The following is a 24,189-nucleotide window of genomic DNA, read 5'->3' on the forward strand; positions in this document are numbered from 1 at the left end:
GATAAAAGTCATCATTTGCTCATTTCTGATTTGAAGAAGTTATTGCCTTCGACAGCTAATAAAAAATGCATAAAGTTAATCCAATAAAAAAGGTAACATATTTTATTTTCTATGTTTTTTATTTATATTTGTAACCTTCTATGGGCCAGAAATTTGTATATGGTCATGATTAGTAACCATTGCTAGGGCATCTTTCAACATGCCCCATATGAACCAATATAAATACAAAACTTTATTAAAGTGTACACTTGCACACTAAGGGCTCCATTTACTAAGGTATGTAAATACCATGTAGCCCATTATATTCCTATGAGCTTCTTAGCATTTAGCGCGTGCTAAATCCATTAACACACCTTAGTAAAAGGTGCCCTAAATAATTATAAACTAAATTTCTGTACACGAGGCAAATAAACCTGAGGACAGTTGTCAAAGTGCCAAAGGACCATCAGTTTCAGTGCACCAATCCTTAACCATTTCTTTTGTACCAATAAACCATCATTAGGCCTTTATATAATTGTTTCTTTTATTTTTCAAAACGCGATTAATAGCACTTTTCTTGATCCAAAAATCCTTTGTAGAAAACATTTCTGAGATGCTGAGAGACTGAAGAAATCAAAACTGGAACAATCTCGGTCCGTGTTCTGAAAGGAATTTCCCTGTTTCAGAGATATCAATTATTTTCAAGACATCACAGTATACAAAACTAATCCAGATCTTGAATGAGTCTGTCACTGAAAGGATAAAACCAAAATGTTGCTGTTTTGAAGATGGCGGCTATTACTAGAGCCAATCAATGTTAACCATATATTAACATCCAAATGGTCCCCTTAATCATCTAATTAGACTTCTGTATTTAAGCCAGTAGAAGCTACCACATTGACTTTAAAAAGTCAATACTAATAATTCAATAAACTTTGAGTGAAAAAATATTTCCTATTTGTTTTAAAAGTATTTCCATGTAACTTACTCGTGTCCCATCCCCCACCCCATGTGCAGCAGACTCAGCTCATATTGACACCTGAAGTTGCATGTACACATATCTGCGAGTGCAGTGGAATGATGTTCTGTGCATATAATTTTTTTAATATTGATATTTAAGTGCAGAATAGCATTCCAGCACATACATAGATGTATGTACAGTAAAACCTCGGTTTTCGTTGACTTTGGTTATCGTCGTTTTCTTTCTTCGAAAAATTTGTCTCGGTTTTCGTCAGTTGCCTCGGATTTCGTTGGCGTGCTCACGCTGCTAATTTTGCGTTCTCCTGTGGCTTTGTTTCTCGTTGTGTGGCCAGGCCCCCTGCAACCAGTGCCAGAATCTATCTCAAGAGCCTGACCTCTTTCATTAAAATTTGGGGTTCACAAGTCAATTTTAGGAAACAATGGAAAAGGTGCCGGTACTCAGTACCCCCAAGTACCCCCTCAAAAAAAGCCCTGACTACAATTGAACTGAAGTGGCCTTTCTTCCTATATACCAATGATTCCCAAACCTGTCCTGGGGGAATCCCCAAAAAACAGATGGGCAAGCGGTCCCAGTAAAATGGAAGATAAAGAAGCAGACACGGTGGAAGATGAACTTACAAGTCTTTATTGTAGAGAGCAGATAAAAGGATGCCCGACATGGCTGTGTTTCGCCCAGCAGTGCTGCTTCAGGGACGATATAATACTAATAAACATATTAAAACATAAGCCAAATCAAATCTGAAACCCAATGTATCAATAATTATAAATAAATTTGCAAATTAACTATTTTGCAAATGTATTTATAATTATTGATATATTTGGTTTGCAGTTTGGTTCAATTTATTGGGTTCAATGTGGCTTACATTTGGAAATACAGCGAGACAGAATAGAATAATTCAGTAACACCATGGGACCAAGTAGATAGATACATCTGAAACATTTAACAAAACTGAGATTAGCATATATACCCAACTGGACATTTAAAAGTCTGTCCTTTAATGATACCGCAAATTCAGAAATCAAAGCCATATGTTAACGCCCGTGCTCAACCTCTCTCTCTGCATTGTTTGGTCATTAATATTTGCATGCAACCCTCAGTAACTTCGCAGCTAGGCTCGCTGCAGCTTTTTGTATCAGCACCCCTGTGCAAAGCCTTGCACATTTTAAAGTGTCGGCAGCCGCTAGATCCTCTGTCCTCATGTCCAACAGATTTCACTCTCCTTTTCGTCAGGTCTTTTATGAGGGTATATCTGCCTGCTGTTATCTCATGAACCATTAGAGATTATGTCTTTCCAGCATATTTTAAGAAACTTTTCCAATACATGACAGGAATGGGTGTGATTCTCTGCAGTATCTATGAAGAATGAGGTAGGAGATGTTACGAGGACTTTATGATGCCCAACAACCACTGGTTTGCAGCACTTTTTTTTTTCTTTTACAGTATTTCCTTTTTCATCAATGAAAAGGATAAAGGGTATGTTTTAAGAGGCCTCATTCCAAGTGGTTGAATTTGGGAATTCATTATCATTTGAATTAAAATGCTTAAAATCCTACTATCGATTTTGTTGTTCTCTTAAGGCTTTCTTATTTAAAAAAATATTTAGGTTAATGTTATGTCCCAGGGGTACTGCTCTGGCTTTGAATTTTAGTTGTGATCTGCTTTGAACCAGTGCTGCATTATATTAGATTAAAGATATACATTGGCCAACTGAGACGTTGTCTACTAGACAGGCTTCCAAAAATAGCCTAATTCCCTGGAGAAAGGCCAATTGCCCACACTGAGCTAAAATATATGTTAAAAAGTATGCACATTTTTAGACTGCAATGTTCAAAGCCATTTCTGCTAATAAAATAACCTCTCCGTTTACTAAGCCTTGCAGCAATGCTGACGAAGAAGGGCTACCTTCGAAAGCTAATCAAAAAATGTATTGTTAGTCCAATAAAAAAGGTATCATCTTATTTTATTTTCCTTGTTTTATTTTATTCTATTTCTATTGATTAGCATGCTATTGATGATATTGCTCACATAACAAAATCAAACCAAAATTTTCCTAAATGACATGGGAAGCAAAGCAAAACAAAATGTTTGGGCTGAACACCGCTAGTGTGCCCTAAGGGCATTTTTACTCCCTAATTCACAGTTTCTTATCCTGTTAGTGTAGGTGAGGAATGCTAGGAATTCCTCTGGCATCTGATGTAATCAAAGCTGCAGAAAAGTCTGGTTGCTTATCTCATCCTGACTTGTAAGAATGTCAGTTGCTAGAAGTCTTATTTACACAGTAGAGAAGTGGTCTTCGTTAATTATTAAGCTGGGGCCACTTTGGATTCTAATGAGTTGAAGGAGAGTGCCAAATATTTTCCCATGTGGGGCCACAATACTGCTGACCAGTATGTGTCAATGACATCCATCCCCACCAGCCCACCTTCAAATTTCACTGGGGTATCCTCAAGGTTGCAAGCATTGCAAATGCATTCTCTTTTGTCTATTGAGAAATGTCTTGACCTTCAAGCATGTGGCTCTTTCCCCACCCACTTTCCCCCTTCTGTTTTGAACCTGGGTAGAGAGGCAGAGTAGCAGGAAAATAAAAAAGACAACAGGGCCACCCCAGAGATCTCCAGGGACCACCATTGGCCCCTGGGCCTTGCATTGAAAACACTAGAGGTTCAAGATGAGGAAACAGTAGTATTTTGTCTCAAACATTCCTTCCTCTCTTCTCTATGGCTTTACCTTTTAATGGAAATGAGCTCCTTCAAAAAATCTGATATTGATATGGAGTGGAGGAATAAGGTAGCTTAGAGAACTGAATGGAGGCCGCCACTTCTGTGGCAGTTTCTTGACAGACTGGGCTGGTTTGCTAAGGGTGGGTATTAATTTGCCAAACAAAAGTGGATGGATGGCTGAGTTGGTCAGATTGAGCTGACTTCCTGAAACAAATCTCATTGTGGGATTTTAACTCAGGTCATTCTGCCTCGTCTCTCCCTATGCTTGGAATAAACTTCCTGAGCCCTTACGCCAAGCCCCCTCCCTACCCATCTTCAAATCCTTACTCAAAGCCCACCTCTTCAATGTTGCTTTCGGCACCTAACCTTTATACCTTTCACGAAATCTAGACTGCCCCAATTTGACTACCCCTACTTGACTTACTGTATATTTGTCCTTTAGATTGTAAGCTCTTTGAGCAGGGACTGTCCTTCTATGTTAAATTGTACAGCGCTGCGTAACCCTAGTAGCGCTTTATAAATGTCAAATAGTAGTCATGACTGACGGCTGTAGTAGGAAAGTGACCTACTGATTGTACCACTAAACAAGAGTTCAAACCTCACTGATGCCTCTTGTGATCTTGAACAAGTTACTTAACTTTCTGTTGCTTCAGACACAAATTAGGTTGGGAGGAGGGGGAGGGAGCTGGAGCAGAGGGGAAAGGAGCCCAGCTATGAGCTGCTGCATCCACGTTGTTATGCTTTATTGTTGGTAACATTTTTATTTAATCTCACATATTTTCAAACATGCCAGCTTGTGCAGCATACAGATACACACAGAGGAAGTATAATAACTGAATAACTTTTCATAGAGTAATTTGATATACATCAATTTTAAAAATCAATGTCATTTGGAGGGGCTGGTTAAAGGTACACCCTAGCAAGCGTTGTATTCATTAAGAGATATTTTTCTCCTGGTAAAGGGCCACTGAAACAGACATCATGTTATGAGAATCAGGTGCTCAGAGTTTCTATCTATCTATTTATTTATTTATAACATTTATATTCCACATTAAACATTATTTAGGCTGAAACCTGGGAGCATGTAAAATCTTTTTTATTTTTCCTGTGCCTTGACCAAAAGAGAGAGATGGTTTGCGGGAACTTGCTCCTTTTGTTTTGTGGGTGGGTGGATGGATTATGAATTTGTGCTAATTATGATGCTGATTATGCTAAGTATGCTACTGCTGATTATGATTCATAGGAGATGGCTCTGTGGGTGCTATGGGTGCTTGAGCACCCCCAATATTGAGAACATTATGTGTCCAGGGTGGGGTTATTTTCACTGGGCTTAGCGAGCCCCCGCCCCCAAATTTTTAAAAGTCAGCTCCTATGATAATCATTCTTATGCCAAGTACAATTTTAATATTCATATTGATCCTATTAATATAAATATTAATAAGGTCAATATGAAATGAATATTGGGCTACTTCTGGGTTGGAAAATTTTTCACCATCTGGCAACACTGTGCTGAATATGTCTTTTTGATTACAATCACGCGGTATTGATGTTTGAAGCGCTGGTACACTATGAGCCACATACTCAAACACTGCATAATAAGATACTCCTTCCACCTCACTCACCCACAATTTCTTCCTAAGGTGGTGTCTCCATTTTATATAAATCAATCCATAATACTTCCAGTATTCTGTCCAGCTGCTCATAATGGTGCTAACTTCCATCGCATACTCGCACAACATGCCCAAGCCGCCCATTTCTTTCTGTAGCGGGACTCAGAGCAGCATCTGGCTCAACCCATAGAAAACGTGCTTTACCGCAATAGCTGCAAGTTGTATCTTCCTACTATGGAAATGCAAATTTCGGACATGCTGTGCTGTCCTCTCTGACGCAACTTCCGGTTTCCGGCAAGGCGGGATGTAGGAGAGAAGTAGTGATGTATGCATGTGTGTGTGTAGTGTGAATGTATCATAACAGGCGGGATACTGGAGAAGGAAAGCTGTGGGATTGTTAGTGGGCGGCCTCAGGTATGAGTTTGATCGGGGGGGGGGGGTGGTGAGGGGGAGGTGCCGTATCTCGGGGGGGGGGGGGGGAGAGGAGAGGTGCCGTATCTCGGGAGGGGGGCAAGATTTGGGGTGCCGTATCTTGGGGGGGGGGGGGGGGAAAGAGGTGGTGGGTGCCGTATCTCGGATAATGAGAGTGAGGGAGATGTAAAATGTCCATATGTAAACGACTGGGCAAAGAAAAAAAATTAACTTTTAAAGGTTTTTAAATCGAATCCGGGAGGATCCCGCTGTATCCGTTTTTTACCTTTTGCCGATGGTAGATCATGCGGAGGGGAGACCGGTGTGAGGAGGGGGTGCTCGGCGTGTAAGTGTGAGTACAGTCGAATGCGTGTGACTTAGTATCTTTGCAATCGATAAATATCAAACTTAGTGATCTGGAACACCAACAAACTCGCACTTTAAATAAAGCATAAACCGCGATTCTCATATTGTTTTCACCCATTCGATGGCGATTTGTTGTTGTATCTTTCGGAACTGGATTAATATCAACTCAGATTGAAGCATTTAGACTTCTGAGGGAAGCACACAGCGCAGAAACACGGGATTGCATTGATGAGTCTTTTCATATCATTTGTCTTGAATCGATTTAGCTTTTAATAAATATCCCTGTGCTAGAATTTCTGTCTTCGTCCCCCGTTTTTCGTTTTCTGTTTCGTGTTTGAGTAGGGGCATCGAAAAATGTGGCAGAAGCTAAATCTGAGTTGATATTAATCCAGTTCCAAAAGATACAATAAATCACCAACGACTGGGTGAAAACAATATGAGAATCGCACTTTTTTGCTTTATTTAAAGTGTGAGTTTGTTGGTGTTCCAGATCAGTTTGATATTTATCTGTTGTGTCTCTTGGACTACGTTTGGCGTTTCTCATATTGTTTTCACCCAGTCGATTGTGATTTATTGTGTCTTTTGGACAAAACGCTGGATTAATATCAACTAAGATTGAAGTATTTAGGCTCCTGAGACGCATGGCATTGGGTTGCTTACACCTAGGTGCCAATTTATAGAATTGCCCTGATTGTCATTTTCTTATGATCTTTCTGATAACTGCATTCTGTAATTCTTTCAGCATCTCTGTTTTCTGACCTTGTTCTTTAAATCCACTTCATACATTTACAGTTTTACTATTTCATCCATGAACATTTGACTCGGCTCAACTACTGTGTTTGAATATAGGCGGACTCAGGGCAGGGACAGTGGAATTTTTGTTGTTGTTTGAGGGTGCCCAAGCTCTGCCCCCAATCGTTTCATGCCATCCTACTCTCCTCCTATGGCATCCAGCATGTTTCTCCTTCCTACCCCCCCCCCCCCCATTGGTGTCAGTTAAGTTATTTATCTCCGCTTGTACTCACTTCCCACCCCATAGTCTCCAGCGTCTCTCTTCTCTCTTTTCTTCGCCCTGCCCTGCCTGTGGTGTCCAGTGTCTCCATCTTCAGCATTTCTCTCCTTCCTTGCTGCTGCTTCCTCTGCCATAAAGTATTTCTCTTACATCACTCTCTTGGGTGCAGCTCCTAGGAACTGTATGGGAGGTATCACATGGCCAGCACTGTTCAGGGCTTTGAGCTTCAGTGCATGCTCAAGTCCTGCTGGCTCACACCCTCCAAACTTCCCTTTCAGAGGAGATGGAAGCTTGAGCATGCACATATGCTGTGCAATGCTCCAATGCAGCTCAGTCAGTGCTCCACATAGTAAGAGAATAGAGGCCTCATGGGAGAAAGGAAGGGTAGCAAAGGTTTGGGGGTATGGTACCTGTGACTCCCCCGTTCTGATGCCTATGGGAGGGCTGTCTTATGGACCTTTGTAAGGCAAGGGTTTACTACGATAAAATGGTGTGAAGATTTTTATTTTCTTGTTTTTAATTACTTTTTGAATATTTTATAAATTTTTTTGAAAGTGTAGAGCCAATTTCATGTAACAAACACATTCTGTAATTGCACTTTTTAGACTGCAGAATCTTGTACCCAGGATTGTAGAGAGTGGATTTGTAGCCTAGTTGTCAGAGCACTGGACTGACAATCAGCTGGGTTAAAATTCCACTGCTGACTAGTCACTTAATTCTCCATTGCCTTAGGTAGAAGATTGTAAGCCTACATTGGATGTACCTGAATGTAACTCACCTGGAGCAACTGCTGAAAAAGTGTGAGCTAAACCCAAATAAATAAACAGCAGCCAGCTAAGACAATGAATGATATTTCCTAAGCAATGAAGTTGACAAGCCTGCCCCGGGTGTATCCCAGCTGACTATCATTTAAGTAGTCTTTATCTGATGTCATGCCTTAGCTCTTAATGAGGTCCAGATTGAGCTTGTATTGTTATCTACAAATGCATTCACTCTGAAGTTTCTTTATATTTATCTTCTCACTCCCTACACCCTTCCTCATGTCTGGCAAGTCACCTGTTCCCTTCTCCTCCTTCCTCGAAGTCCGAACATCATGCTCCCTCTCTAGCTGTAATACAATCCAGACTTTACATAACTTGATTTCTCGCTTCACCAGGCAGCCTGAAGCAAGTTTTAATAAAATAATTAATAGACAATATACTATAACAATTAAAATAAACAAATCACCCCTTCCTAGTCATATCTTAAGATTAATTGATAGAAAATTGTTTTTGATAAAACCAGGACCCCGACGACCTGGGAAGCAAGGGAAAAAGACATGGATTGAATTCCATACATTTGGGCCAACAATCCTGAAAGCTCTAAAACATGAGGATTGCAGTTTAATCCTACTAGATATCTCCAGCAGTTCTTGCCTTCTTGAGGTTGCTTTTAAAGTTAAAAGATAAAGGGTTATGGATTTGATATACTGCCTGTCTGTGATCCAACCGATGTGGTTTGTTTAGTATATGCAGTTACTTTCTCTGTCCCTAGTAGGCTCACAAACTGTTTTTGTACCTGAAGCAATGAAGGCTTAAGTGACTTGCCCAGAGTCACAAGGGCCTGTAGTAGGAATTGAACCCAGTTCCCCAGGTTTTCAGCGTTAGGCTACTCCTCTGCTCCTCAATAACCTCTGTGTAGCAAGATCTGCCTCTTGGGAGTCTGTACAGTACAATATATATCTGGTAGTGTGTTGGAAATGATCGAGTAGTACTAATTACTTTTTTTAACTGCAGGTGGTGATTTCATGGCTGGCTCTGCCCTCGGGCCGATCAGGTCAAGGGCAGTGCTAAGACATGCAGGACCCAGGCTGACCTTGTGGAGGGGACCCCAAAGCCTATCTGTAGTTATGCCCCCTTCAGCTTGAGGCAGGTGTGGGGCCCCCTGTGATATGGGGGACATGGCAATTGCCATGGTTGCTACCCCTTAATATTGACCCTGCCTAGGGTGGCAGCATTCGAGGCCTGTACAAAATAGCTGCACTCAAAGCAAAACAATATGTCCTGACACCTCACAGACTTACAATATACAAAAAAAGAGAAGCAGTGGGTAGACCAAATGTGTATCCAAACAGCATTTATTCTTGAATTTATTGCTGTAACGATACTGAATGCTATATTATTAGATTTTCAAGCCCATTTATGTGGTGGTATCGTCAGTGGCTGAGATAATTGACATCGACTCCTGAGGCAGACGTGGTCAGCGCCAAAACGGAGGACTGCGTTGATCTTTTTTTTTTTTTTTTTTTTTTTTTTAAATCTGAGAATAAACCTTCTGTTTGGATACAAATCTGGTCTACCCCCCACTGCTTTTTTTTTTTTTTTGTATATTGTGTGATTTATGGTTCGGGGGGGGGGGGGGGGGGACACTACTTTTTGTTTTACCCCACAGGCTCAGCCATCAGCTTGCACTTTACCTGCACGGAAACTAGGCAGTTTTCAGGCTGCTCATTTTGCTCAGGTTAATGTTTTTTAGACTTTGCTTTCATTACTTGTTTGGAGGAGTAGCCTAGTGGTTAGTGCAGCGGACTTTGAGCCTGGGGAACTGGGTTCAATTCCCAGTGCATCTCCTTGCGACTCTGGCCAAGTCACTTAACTCTCCATTTCCCCAGGCACAAAATAAGTAAACCGCTTTGATTGTAACCACAGAAAGGTGGTATATCAAGTCCCATTCCCTTTCAAAACTATATTTTAGTTTTGTATGCTGTCTGTTTATGCATTCTTCCAGGTGTTGGGGTGATAGTTGAACTCAGCAATTTTAAATCCGTTTTTAGGGTGGGACCTGTAAGTTAATTGGTGGTGGGAAGGCACAAGACTAGAGTTATTTTGGGTGCTTTCAGAATCTAATATTACCTTATAAATAGTCTCAGCCATCAGCACTGTGAGGGCTGCAGAATTCACAAAGGCCACAAGGTGTCAGTATTATCTGTTATGATGGAATATTTAGTCAGATTTGGAATTGTAGCTGAAAGTGTTTGGGGATGGGGGTGAAACCATTTTTGGCTATGTCCATATGTTTTCTGGGAAATCTTTGTTCTCTTTTTGTAGGTTTTTATATAGCTTTACCTAACCTGAAAATGTAGCTGCCGTACACTGAGTGGTTCAGGCAATATATATACAGAGAAAACAAAATACGATTTTTAGAAAAAAAAAGTGCAAAAGAAGGGAAAATGTAGTTGATTTCTAGAATTGTATTACATTGGGAAATTTAATTTTTGAAAAAAACTGCATATATATATTTTTTTTTTAATTAAAATGAATCCAGGAATGGGCAGTACAAATAAACCAATACTTAGCTATTTTTTTTGTAATGGTTTTGCTAACATTGATGTTAGGAAGTAGTTGTGTAAGTATTGGCATCTTCTGTGTCCCTCTGAGTGCTGACATGTACACATCCACAATGGAAAGATGATAAATACTGCGCTGAAAGCACAAAAACAAGTAGTTGTAGCTTAACTTAAGGTAAATACGAGAGAACACATGAAGGACTGCAGATGTTATCCATTGTCAGCCTTAAGAGCTAGGGGCCTGGTGTTAAGTACATCTGGCTTAAGCCTTTTCGTAAATGGCTTAGGGAAAACTCTGGGTTAAACAGCTTAGACTACAAGGTCAGCAGAGAAACTGAATTAGCAATTATGTCATGTGATGATGGCTGTTGGCCAAAGCTTTAGAAAGCATTTTTTTTTAAAAAATACATAGGGCCCACTGATCTGAAAGGCCACTTCTAGGAAGGCAACATATATATCAATCATAACACGTGACTACTCGGAGTGGCTGGTGCTAAGAAAGTAAGATCTTGTCATCTTTTTAGGACTCTGGGCATCAATGCAGAAATCCATTTGGTAGAGCCACATGCTGATTGCTGAGCGCACAGCTTCTAGGGAAAGGGAATGGGACTTGATATACTGCCTTTCTGTGGTTACAATCAAAGCTGTTTACATATATACAGGTACTTATTTTGTAACTGGGGCAGTGGAGGGTTAAGAGACTTGCCCAGAGTCACAAGGTGCTGCAGTGGGAATCAAACTCGGTTCTGTAAAATTACAGATAAAATATACCACAAGGATGCAGTAAGCTAATGAGATGCAAATTTAAAGTGCACAGAAGCCTGATGGACACGTGTGCATAACGTTTCTATGGTAAGGGCAACTTCACTGAAGAAAATGAATGTGCATGAAACAAAATGTTCTGCACAAGAATATTAGCTTTACAAAACTATTGTGTGTGACATTTTTGCAAGGCTAAAATTTATACATAGAATGTTTGGGTTCATGCACAGATGCGCTTTGGAACTTTCGTTTTCTTCGGGGACACACAGAGCTGTTACCTCCTATTCTGTCTTTCAAGGTTGCAAATACGTGCTATGGTTGCAGAAAAAAAAGAGAAAACTGTTTAATGCCAGTTTTCTTAACTAACCTGTTTTCTTGGAACAGGTGGCTAATCCTGTGCACAGTTCAAGTTGCCTGTTTTAGTTCTGTGCATTGTGGAAGAATACCTAATGGGCTCATTACTATTCATTTTAATATAGTGTGTACGCACCATGCGCACTGTGCGAGTTAAATTCTGCGCTGAACTCCTTTGTGCATTCTGTGCCCAGATATGTGCAGTAACGTGCTTGTGGTAGCTTTCTGCTCGCAAATGAAAATCCTTTTTCAATGCAGTTGGGCAGCCAGTTTGAGACTTTATGAACTGAATTATATGGAGGCCGTTGATTTGCAATCAAAAAAGAAATTTGAGGTAGACCCATTCTCCTTTGCAGCTTTTCATCTTCAGCAGGTTGTTGGTCACAAGACCTGATTTGACATGCATGCATTATCCTTTTCCAGACCTTCAGTTTGTAGAGAATTGTTGACATGACCCTTGACATGCTGTTGGTTGACGAGAACCTTAAGAGTGATAAGGGCTGAGAGTGGGGCATGTTAAATCATAAATGTCTTAGGTTCTTTGAAATATTTAGGTGCTGATGATCAGAAGCCCGCTCTAAAAATAGCACCGGAGCAGGGTGAGGCTATAAAGCCTCTATGATCAAAGCTAATAGCATGCAAATGTATGTGCGCTATTAGCTCTGATCATAGGGGTACTTCTGCGGGAGGATTGTGCCTGGGCATGTTCTCAGGCACAATCCTTCCACAGAAGTTGTTTTACAGATTCAGGCTGTCAAAAGTCTGGTCTTGTCAAAGAGGTTTGAAAACCTGGACGTGTCAAACCTAAGCCCTTCACCCCCAAAAACACGATCTGGAGGTTTTTGTGTTTTGGGGGTGGGGTCCTGGAGGTCCATCAGACCTCCAGGTCTTGTTTGGGGGGTGGGCTTAGATTTCACAGGTCCAGGAGAAAATCCCAGACCTGACAAACCTTTTCAGTGGGTCTCCCCCATTCCTTCAGACCCCCACCCCCAAAACAGAAAAACCCTGGTGGTCCAGTGGGACCACTAGCTTCCCCCCCCCCCCCCCACATTAAACAAAAATGCCCTTGTGGTCCAGTGGGACTGCAGGCTTCCCCCCTCCCCCCCAACTCCGGCGGCCTACCTTCTTAGTAGTAGTAGTAGTAGTAGTAGTTGGAGGAGGGAGGGACTACTGTTCTCTCCCTCCTCTTCAGGCACCTCCTCAAAATGGTGATGCCCTGCCTGGTGCATGCGCTGGGTGGGGTTTAACCCTTATATGGAAGTTAAGCCCCTCCCAACACATCCTAGGGAAGGGCGCCACCATTTTGAGGAGGCGTCCGAAAAAGAGGGAGGAAGTGCTAGTTCCTCCCTCCTCCAACTACTACTCCGAAGAGGTAGGCTGCCAGGGGGGGAGGGGCAGATAGGGCTTTTTTTGTCCAATGTTGGGGGGTGGGAGGGGGAGAAGCTAGCAGTCTCACTGGACCACCAGGGTTTTTGGGGGTGGGAGGCCTGGAGGTCCACCAGACCTCCAGGTCTTGTGTTTGGGGGTGGGAGTGTAGGTTTGACAGGTCCAGGACAAAATCCCAGACCTATCAAACCTTTTCAGTGGGTCTCCCCCATTCCTCCGTTGCTGGCAAACCGTAACGCCAGCTCTGAGCTGGCTTAGGGTTTGCATTGGGAGCAGTGCCCTTGTTTGGCACGCTGCCTGCTGATCATAAGGGAGGAATGTGGGAGACCCTTGTTTGCATGCATTTGCATGCAATTAGCGTTCTTAGCTGGCAAGCACATTGTTACATGTGCTCGCAGGCTCTGATCAGGCGGGGGCAAACGTGGACGTTAGTACGATGCTATTGGCCTCTAGTGCCTGCGTTTGCTTCCGATATCGGCCTGTTAGTTTGCTATTGCAGGAAATGGTGTGACTGAAATTTTCCATGGATTTTGAGAGGTCTACAATAGTAGTGTATATGGGAAGTCACTTTTGTCATGATGTGCTAAGCAATTCTGAGGAGAGTTGAATGCTTTTAGAAGAGAGAATGTCAGTTTTCTTAGTATATGTAGACCCTCAAAAGAGGTGAAAAGTATTGTCTAAGTGACTGGCAATTGTCTTCTTGTGATTTCTTTGTTAGAAGAAATATTTGTAAGTCTTCTACTTATCACCCACTTCAGCTGTAGAACTAGAAAAGACCTAGAGAAGGGAGACAGAGATGATAAAGAATAGATCAACTTTCTTGTAAAGACTTGACAGGTTAGGGCTTTTTAGCTTGGAGACGAGGTGACTTAAGGAGAGACATTTTTTTAAATTAAATTGTAAGTGGTATGTAACAAGTCTATGGCCAGTTTTTATTTATAGAATATTTTTTAACAGATTACTTAAGTAAATCATAAAGCAAACCACAGCAACAATAAAGAAATTACTAAAGCAAGAAGAATGTACATCAAACTAAAATTGTGATCCTGGGTAAGTCGGTTGACCCTCTATTGCCCCAGGTACAAAAACTTGGATATATATATATATTTTTTTTTAACTTTGAATTTTTTTTATTGACAAACTTAAGTGTACTACAATTATACATTTACAAAATCTTTTATACCTCCTCCCCCCCTTCTCTCTCTCCCCCCCCCCCCCCCGGAATATATTTTTACACTTTGTAGCTCACAGTGAATGGCTTGTACTTTGATCTTATTGTAAACCTCACAGAACTCCTCTGGGATCTTGCAGGGTGTAATTGCCTCATGTAAAAGAGAGAGATTTGCATGCAGTGGAGGCAGTACATGCCACTCTCTCATATGAATCATCATTGCGGATATCCTGAAAACCTGAGAGAGTGGCATGTACTGCCTCCACTGCATGCAAATCTCTTTCATGAATAATCGTTGTGGGTATCCTGAAAACCTGAGTGGCTGAGGTGCTTCCAGGACCAAGTTTGGGAACTATTGGTTTATTTATATTATTATTTATATGTTTATATATTTTCATGCTAACACATTTTGACAGATTTTAACAGCAGGACCGATGTTGCTTGTTCTCCATGACCTAGAGTTTAGGTAATCGCTGTTTGGAGGTGGTTTAAGAAGCATTTGGTTAAAAAAACATACATACATTTGAAGTCTTTCATCCCAGCTCAGAATTTGAGGTGATGAAATGAAATCGCAAGTGGTGTGTGTGTTTTGGGAGGACTGGTGGTTGCGTGTTTTTTTTTCAGCTGCGGTGAGCTTGTTCGTTAAATCATAGAGATAAGATATTTGAAACCAGATTGTTGCTGCCCCCATCACAGGATGTCTATGTGCTTGTCAAAATATTTGACCCGTGGGGTTAGGTGATGTGGTAAGAATAGGGAGGATGGATGTTCCCTGAGATTGGGGGCCCTCGAATCAGCAGTCATCAGCTTCTTGTCTGTATTTAGTTTAACATTACTGAGTTGGACTTGTGGGCACAATGTGTGAGAGTACATAGTTGACTTGCTGAATGTGAGGGCCACAGAAGAAGGAGAAAAGCTACATAATGGAAGCTAAGATGGTGGATGGGCAACCCATGAATACTTAATTCCTGTCATAAGATATGCTGACAGAGGAAGTGACAGGCTGTGCTGAGGGCACTAGCTAGCAAGTTTGAATGGGTATATGAGAAGCTGGAGGTAATTACCAGTCCCCGGTAGGCTTCCAACAGCGAGTGACAGTGGTGGAGCAACAGATTTCCAAAATCAGGGATGTGGCAGCTCAAAACTTCAAACAGGTCTTGGTGCAACAACTAAAGCTTCATTAGAATAGCTGAACAATGTTGTAAGCAGAATTCCATGGCTTTCTGGAGATTGGCAGAGATTGTAGGCCTGCTGCAAATAGAGCGAACACACCAGGTAGGTCCCTGATCTGGAAATGGGTCCTGACCACAGGCTGTCATTGCCTACTTTTTGATTTTCATGTACAAAGACACTGTATTAAGAGTAGACCAAGAACTGAAGGAAATGTTCCATAAGTGTAAACATATTATGTTATTTGGACTACTTCAAGTGGCAGGAAAAAAAAAAAAGAATTCTCACCAATTTGCAAATGCCTTCTGTATCTAGTAAAGCTTTGGATCATGCATAATGGTATTGTCGATTTTTTTTTTTTGAGATTGGGAACATGGAGAATGGTGACTCTGGTGGGAAAGACTGCATATACCAAGATGCTTCTGTATTCATAACTGGATCTAAAGGAATGTCCAGGAGCTTACATTTAGCCTTCAAGTTTTGATGTGATTTAAATTAACCCTCCAGATGAGCTCTAAATTATTCTGATTGCTAACTATAAGGGAGGGGGAGTGGGGAGGCTTAGGGTGTAGTTGGCGACCTGATGCTGAAGGATTCAGAAGTGGAGCCGGGGTGGGGAAGGCTTTTTTGGTTGACATCCATGAGAGCAAGTGTGGAACAGCTATGTTGGTGCATGGCAACAGGTGTGCTGCACTTAGTCTTGCCACAGACTCCAGGGAAGATGCAAGGGTAAATACGTGAACATGGAAGGCTTATTTGTAACTGGGGAGTTTGTGAGTAGTACATATGGAGTGGGGTATTGTGTGAACCACAATTGAAGTCTTGCAAGGCAATTCTGGAAGTCTAGGTAGCCATTTAAAAAAAGCAGAGACAGTGAGAAGATCAGCGGGCAGCAAAGAGTGGGGTTCTTTCCTGTCCTGAAGAAGCCACTAGACCACCAGTGTCTTGAGGTATGTGCCAGGAGGGCACCCAGGGCCGGAGGGGAGATGAATGGATGGAGTCGGGATAATAAAAAAGTTGACGCTAATGAGTTCAGTTTCTGTTTCCCTTTCCTCACACAGACTTCATCGCCATACACTCCAAAGCAAACCAAGCAAACCTATGAGCTGCTGTGTCCATGTTGTCGTTCTTTATTGTTGGTGGCATTTTTATTTAATCTCACTTAAGTTTTCAAACATACTGGCTTGTGCAGCATATAGATGTACACAGAGGAAGTATAATAATTGAATAGCTTTTCGTAGGAAGAGTAGTAATTTGTTATAAATCGTAATCCGTGCGTAATTTGGAGGAGCTGGTTATAGGGACACCCTAGCACTGTTATATTCGTACAGAGATTTTTTTTTCCTCCTGGTAAAGGGCCACTGAAACAGATATCATGTTATGAGAATCTTTCTATCTATTTACTTATTTATGACATTTATATCCCACATTAAACATGAATTAGGTTGAAACCTGGGAGCATTTAAAATCTTTTTTTTTTTTTCCTGTGTCTAGATCAAAAGAGAAAGATGGTTTGTGGGAACTTGCTGCTTTTGTTTGTGGATTGCAGTGGTATATTATAAAAATGTCTTTTATATTACTTCTTTTTCACAGAGAGGTATTGAATAATTAGGGAAGGGCTTCCTTCATGCAGACATTTTGTCCAGCGTCAGTCTAAATGTGCCACCATTGTCCAGTTCAGCTCACTATTAGCTGCCAATTTCATTCAAAGTTTATGTTCGGTAGAAAATAAATCTGCCTCAGGCTGCTTGCTATGTGAATATTCAATCACTATTTTATTATTTTTACCAAGTATTACATATTAAGGGCATTTGCTTTAAACTTTGTTTTAATTCATTTATCCAGTCCCTACATGCACGTGGTTTTGCTTTTTAAGCCCAAAAGTGAATCTTAAGTGTGGTTGAACAAGTGAGTATAAACTGTGTTGTTTCTGACTTGACTTGTTTTGGAATTTGGACTTTGGACTGCTTTGGGTCCTGTGCTGATCTGTGCATCTGCTGTCTTAGAGTACAGAAGAAAATGATTTATGTTATTTTTACTGCTTATAGAATCTGCCTTCCTTTTTGGGGTGGGGGTAGGGGTCAAGATGACTGCGACATGGCAAAGGCTGGGCGGGCCAGTAGCTGGAATGGTTTAGATTCCCTACAGGGACAGACAGGTTAGATATCTGTCTCTGTGCAACTCTCTAGTTTGGAGACGAGGTGGGCAAGCTGATGTTTTCATTGATTCAGAGGGGAGGAGAGAGGTACCAAATATGGGCCCTTAAAGATAATGTACATAGGTAGAACACAAAAATTGGTAAGATTTTTCAGGAGTTTTATGAGACATTATGTACTGAAGAACATGGAGCACAAGCACTGCAGTAAAGACCCATCTGTGGACAATCACCTGTGAATGCTTGGATTTCCATCAGAATGTAGAGCAATGTTTCCCAAGTCCGGTCCTGGAGTACTGCCAGTCAGGTTTTCAGGATATCCATAATGAATATGCATGAGATATTTGCATATAATGGAGGCAGTGTATGCAAATCAAGTTCATGCATATGCATTGTGGATATCCTGAAAATCTGACTGGCAAGGGGTACTCAGGACTAGACTTGAGAAACACTGATGTAGAGCACCAAGTAACTGCTGGCTCATTCTTCATGTCCCCAGCATGCTTTACACTTAGATTTGCTGGTATATTGGTTTTTAAATGCAATAGGAAAACAGGTTGGTTAGTTCAGTTGCAATCTCAAGTAGTTCAGAGCATACGAACGTGATTGAGCTGCTCTGCCCTGCCCTTTAATGCCTTTAAGTATCTGATCTCATAGTCAGAAATATGCCAACATGGCACATGAGTCTTCTCTCTCTGTAAAGGTCTCAAGTACAAAACTTATTATGGATCCAATTTCTCCTTCCTGGGCAGCCGTCTATGGAACGCTCTCCCTAGACCTATCCGAGCAATCCATGACCACCTACCATTCAGAAAAGCACTAAAAACCATCTATTCAAACAAGCCTACCCAAAAGACCCAGATTAATCTCATGAACCCATCTACCTTACATATACTGAAGAGAAAACGACATTGACCCAGAATCTATCTCCCACCTTACCCTCCTCTCTCTATCACCTGTCTCTACCTACCTACCCATCCATTTACTACCCATCCATCCTTCTATTATGTTATACTTAATTTCCTACTTTACATAACAAAATTCTGTGTTACCTATTACTATGTAAGCCGCATTGAGCCTGCTTTTAGTGAGAAAGTGTGGGATACAAATATAATAAATAAATAAATAAAGATCCTGATATGGGAGTGGCAGTTTGAGAAGTTAGTAATAATATAAGGAAGTATGTTTGGTAGAAACAGACACTGGTTATTATAAAATGTTCACAACATTTACCCTCTTCTGTTCTGTTTTATGTGGTAGACAGACGTGCTGAGCTAACCAACGCAATTTTCCAAGTCCTTCAGATTTTATTTGGGTTTCCCTATCTGGGAACCCTTAAAATGTCAATACTTACAGGTATGTATGTTTTCTGGAAACTTTCTTTGAATGTTTTAAGCCGATATATTTTCCTCTGTATCCTCTGACTGCTATGTTTAAGTTACATGAAAAGTGAATTGGAATATTCTGTTGTAATTTAAAAATGTAAATTCTTGCTACTGAAATAAGCCAAAAGGTTTTTTTTTTCGCCGCCTTTGCCTGTGTGCCTGTCAAATATGTATATTTCCCTTAAACTGCTATGTATTGCCTAATGATTCTAGTACAGGAAACAGAATTTCCCAACTGTAACAGTAAACCTGAAGTGTGTGTCTGGTTTTGCGTCACTTTACATTGAGTCTCTGACTTAGTCGGTCTGCTGTGTGAAGTGTTTTTTACATGCCACATCCAGAAAGTCTCTAGAACAGGGGTCTCTGCTCCAGTTCTAGAGGGCTGCAAATAGTCCAATATCCACTCTAATCAAAGTGTGCGCATTTTTAGCTTTGTTCCGAGGGCGAGGGCTCATCTTAGAAAGGTATTTCTGCATTTAAAGCCTATTTTTACCCAGATAAAATTACTTTTGATAAAATTGTGTGTTGATGTGCTCACATATAAGCACATACTGCCGAATTCTATATATCACACCTAGTGTTCAGTGCCGAAATCTAAGCATATTCCTTAAGAAGCGTAAGTTAATTGGCTTAACGAGAAAAATCAACATTTTTAACATCTCTTGATGAGCAATAATTAGAATTTACGTGCATAACTTGCTAAGCGTATTCTGTAACGCACTACGCCTAAATTCTAATGTGCTCAGGCAAAAAGGGGCGTGGTTATGGGCAGGGAAAAGGGCGTTCCAAAAGTTACACATTCTGTTATAGAATCTATGCGCAGGGTTTACTCCACGTTTGCATTGGTGTAAATGGTGGCGTGTAGTTTTAGAATACGCTTAGGCGAAAATGAGCCGGCACCTCAGTCTTTCCTGGTGTCGACCTTCAATGAGCGCATCTAGACCTTGCTCCCTGAGCTTCTGAATGGTCTCATGCAACAGTTTGCATCGGCATCAGGGGTGCTTGCGCCTACCTTGCCTACCATTGCGGCCCTGCTTGGCCATCAGCCAGCAGTGCATCCTCTGACACCAATGCCGCAAACGGCTTGGTGTCGACTGCCACCCAAGCTGGCAGTCCCTCGACGTCGGTGGAGGAAGCTTTGTTGGAGTCAGGGTGGGAACCAACTTCTCAACGCCATTCTTGAGGACATGGTTCCTTCATGTTGAGGCAGGTTTAGTCTTGACACTCCCATCAGGAGGTATTGTCGGACTCCGAAGAGGAGCGCTTATGGGATTCAGAGGAGGAGCCAAGGTACTTTTTCTCTGAGTTCTATGGAATTACCTCTGAACCCTCCCCTCTACCTGGAAGGAGAAAGTTTCATCCAAGAGCCTTTCATTCCCAAATTTTGCTATTCCCTTTCCTTTGGAAGTGGAGGACGAGTTGCGGGCCAAGGTGCTCGAGGTCCTGGACTACATGTCAGCTTCTAAGGAGGCTGTGACTGACCCTCTCAATGAGTTACTCCAGGAAGTCCTCATTAGGAACTGGGAGGCCCCTCTATCGGTCCTGGTCATGCCCAAGAAAATCATAAACCTCAGCTGCCTCACAATTTTATTGTGGTGGAATCTGCTTTCAAAAGGGCCTCGGTAGAGAAGCTAGAACCCTGGATTCTTTTGGGAGGAAGACGTACCAGGCTTCAATGCACATCTCCTGTACACAATCGTACCAGCTCTTCAAGAGCATCCACTTGCAAAATGGTACGCAATTTGTTGGACCTGGCTGAGACGCTCCCTCTGGAGCAGGCTGAGTCACTTTGCCAGTTGGTCAAGCAGTAGAAGGCATGTCAAAAGTTATTGGCCAGGGGTACTTATGACACTTTTGATGTGGCATCCAGGATCTCTGAACCCTGCCAGTCAAATAAATGGATTGCCGCTGCTCCCTGCTGCTTGTTTCTGGCTCTGAGCAGCATGCTGGGACTTCTCACACAGTGCGAGAAGGCCTGGCATATTGCTCAGAGCCAAAAACAAGCAGCAGGGAGCAGCAGCAGTCTGTTTGGCAGATGGAGCTTGGCAGTCCCACCAGTAAAGTAAAAGGTAATTCAGGAGGGTGCCTGAGCCCAAATTTGGGGAGCCAGTTGTTAAAGTAGCAACGGGGGGCCTAATTTAACAACCGGTTCCCAAAGTTCTTAAAAACTTAGCACAGCTCTCATGAGCCGGATCCAGCACACCATTGGCTGAGGGTCAAAATGTATAGAATGTTTCTTTCTGTGGCATCAGCGGCCAGTTGAAGGGCATAACATCCCAGACACCAAAGTTCATGTAGGTGCTGTGGCTACCTGGCGCCTGGGATTTGTCAAGCCCAGCCCTGGTGGACTACATAAATCTGTGACACGAATTTCCAGTCTAGTTTTCAGGATAACCACGATGAATCTGAACCACGTTTGGTTTGAGAAATGAGTTGAGTAGATTGTATGAGGTTTTAGCTGCCACTTCATAGAAGTTGGAGGGTTGTGTGGTGGTTGTTTTGTTCTTTTTTTTAAACTTGTTTCAGCATGATTTGTGCTTCACTCTTTCGTTATTCTAACAACTGGAACACTTATTTGATCAAAGTTGTTCGTAATCATTCAGTTTTCAAACAGAGAATCTCATTGATCATACAGTTTGAGTTCCATAGAGAAGTCTGCTGATACACATTTATTTAGCAGTGCTGGACAGCAACATGTTAGGGTAAGACTTAATTTATTTCTAAGATTAAAAGAGATATATTTAAATTAGTGGCTGTTGACTGGGTTACTTTTGAAATGGAATCTTTCTAAATGTTCAGAGTCCACTGTAAAGGTTTAGGTTTCTTTAATTAAGGAGGGGGTTTAGATTTTCTTTAATTAAGGAGGGGAAGCTTTCCACCCAAATTCTATGTTGGCTAGACTTGCATTCAAACAACCATTGGACCATCTGCTCTGTATTTTAGCATGTGACACCAATTATGGCTCCACCTCATAAATTGAATTGAAGCCATGAACTAGAAGTGTTCTGCAGAAGGCTTGTTATAAAATGATTTGTCTTAAACTTAAGAGGAATTAATTTTGGGGGTATGGAAATCATATTTTTATGTGGAGGACTTATATTACCTTTAGATTGTAAGCTCTCTTGAGCAGGGACTGTCCTTCCCCTTGTCTAAACTTGTACAGCGCTGCGTAACCCTGGCAGCGCTATAGAAATGCTAAGTAGTAGTAGTAGTAGTAGTTATGAGAGGATTACTGTAGAGATTACTGTTGGAACACTAGGTTTGTGGCGGGAAGGGATTTTCTTTTTCCCCGTACTAATACTGTGTTTTCTTTTTGTTCCCTGAACAGAAGAATTTTGCAGGCCAGCAGTGATTGGACATGCTGGGAGACGTAGCTCATACCCAGACAGCACAGCCACTATTAAAGATCTTCTCATCTCTGTACTAAACACATCTAATGGCTTTAAATCGGGGATATTTGGGAGCCCAGCCACCAGTGATGTGGTCCCATCAGCAGAGAGTGACACAGAGCGCTGGGAGGACAGTAGCGATGGTGATGTTAATGACTGCTTTGACAGCGACACAGATGGCACCAAAAGTTTGGGTTATGTACAGGACATTAGATTAACAAGAAACAAAGCATCTTGGGACAATACACAGAATGTTCCTTCCGAATCTCCACCACTGGGCTCACTACCTCACCTTTCTTTAAATCAGAACTCTGTTACTTCCAGGGAGAAACAGTCACGCCTGGGGACGTCCCCACTTCTGAAATGCAGTGGTTCCATGGAGAAAGCATGGAGTGGTGCCACCTGCCCATCAAAAATCAGCACACCTTGCAAGGGTTTGGACACTGGAGTGTTAAAGGTTTCTTCACTCAAAGGATCAGCGCTACACTTTCAGCTTGAGCAAACTGTATGTGCTGCTGGATTCAAACAGCTGCCTGCTACCTCAGCAGCTTGTATTGGGAAGTCAAACACAGCGTCCCCTACAGCCGAGGAGAATAGCAGCTCTCTCCCACATTCCCAGTCCTGCCCCTCTGTTCAGCAAGGTAATGCTTGTCTTTGATGTGCTCAGTTTGGGTTGCAAATATCATAATTTATTAGCATTTAGTAACTTTTTAATAAAACTCATATTGAAAAAACAACCAGACATATAAAACAAAAATCAGCATGGTATACAGTGTTCCTGTGTACATATATTTTATACATTTTATATTTAGACTTGGGTTTATTTGCTGAGAAATTCTCTCCCAATCTTGGGTGCAATCTGACCAGCATACAGCCACTGTAGCTTTCATAGAGCAAGACACCCTTCAATTTGGGTGATCCTTTAAATTACTTTAATTCAGTTGTTCCAAACACTGTCCTCGGGACACACCCCAGTACTGATAAACCATTTCCTACCATGTGGCCTAAATCTGTGGTATTTAATGTATACAAATGAATGTCAGAAATATAAAGAATTATAAAGTAAAGCACTGGTTCTCAAGACACACCCAGCCAGTCTGGTGTTCTGGATACCCACATTGAATAAATAGACGTGAGAAATTTTGCATGCACTGCCTCAGTTGTATGCAAATTGATCTCGTGCATATTCATGATGGATATCCTGAGGACCTGACAGGCTGGGTGTGCCTTGAGATCCAGTGCTTTGCTTTATGATGCTGTATATTTGACATTCATTCTTACAGATTTAAATACCACAGATTTAGGCCACATGGCAGGAAATGCTTTATCATCCCTGGTGTGGGTTATGTGGCCAGACTTGGTTTGAAAGGAAACTTTATCAGAACTGTGACTCTTTTTAAAACCTTGCACTGTGTTGAGACTTGTTGTGTTGCATGGTGAGAGTAGCAAGGTAAGCTGTGCTTGCAGGGAGTTCCAAGGTAACCCACGTGATTTGGTTACAAAACCCCAGCTCTGCTCTAAGCGACACTTTGTTTGGGTCTGCTCTTTGTGTTTATTCTCTGGATTGTATCACTGAGCAGAGGACCTTACTTGAACTGCTGATGTTGGAAAGGCTCCAACACATCCACCCATACAGGTTCTGAAAGTTTTCCTTTCTGTTCTTTGTGTTAAATCTTATTAATCTTTGACCCAGTTTCTGATAGCAAGGATGACAAGCTGTAATCTTGTGATTTTGGTTCTTTTGGAATTCCTTTTCCTTTTGAATAGCGCTATTGAACATATGCAGTGCTGTACAGTGGTGATAAGTATTTAGGCCCGATATGTCCATTCCCTGAAGAGTAGCTTAATGATTAGTGCTGTGGTCTAAGAACCAGGAGAACTGGATTTGATTCCCACTACAGCTCCTTGTGACTCTGGGTAAGTCACTTAACCCTCCATTGCCCCAGGTATAAAATATATACAGGTACTTAATGAGTAAACTGCTTTGATTTTGTAACCACAGAAAGGCAGTA

General features: G+C 41.6%; 1 protein-coding gene across 1 annotated transcript in view; it reads left to right on the forward strand.

The window, feature by feature from the left end:
• The first annotated feature begins 5,619 nt into the window (after nucleotides 1-5,619).
• The window catches only part of RUBCNL (rubicon like autophagy enhancer), an 81,217-nt gene continuing 62,647 nt past the window's right edge, over nucleotides 5,620-24,189 (forward strand). Inside the window, exons 1-3 of the mRNA XM_030200502.1 lie at nucleotides 5,620-5,705; nucleotides 18,664-18,759; nucleotides 22,117-22,818. Coding sequence (XP_030056362.1) covers nucleotides 18,744-18,759; nucleotides 22,117-22,818 — 718 coding nt within the window. The 5' untranslated portion in view covers nucleotides 5,620-5,705; nucleotides 18,664-18,743. The remainder of the gene's footprint in view (nucleotides 5,706-18,663; nucleotides 18,760-22,116; nucleotides 22,819-24,189) is intronic.

This window comes from Microcaecilia unicolor, chromosome 4 (assembly GCF_901765095.1).
Source record: "Microcaecilia unicolor chromosome 4, aMicUni1.1, whole genome shotgun sequence".
Classification (NCBI taxonomy): Eukaryota; Metazoa; Chordata; class Amphibia; order Gymnophiona; family Siphonopidae; genus Microcaecilia; species Microcaecilia unicolor.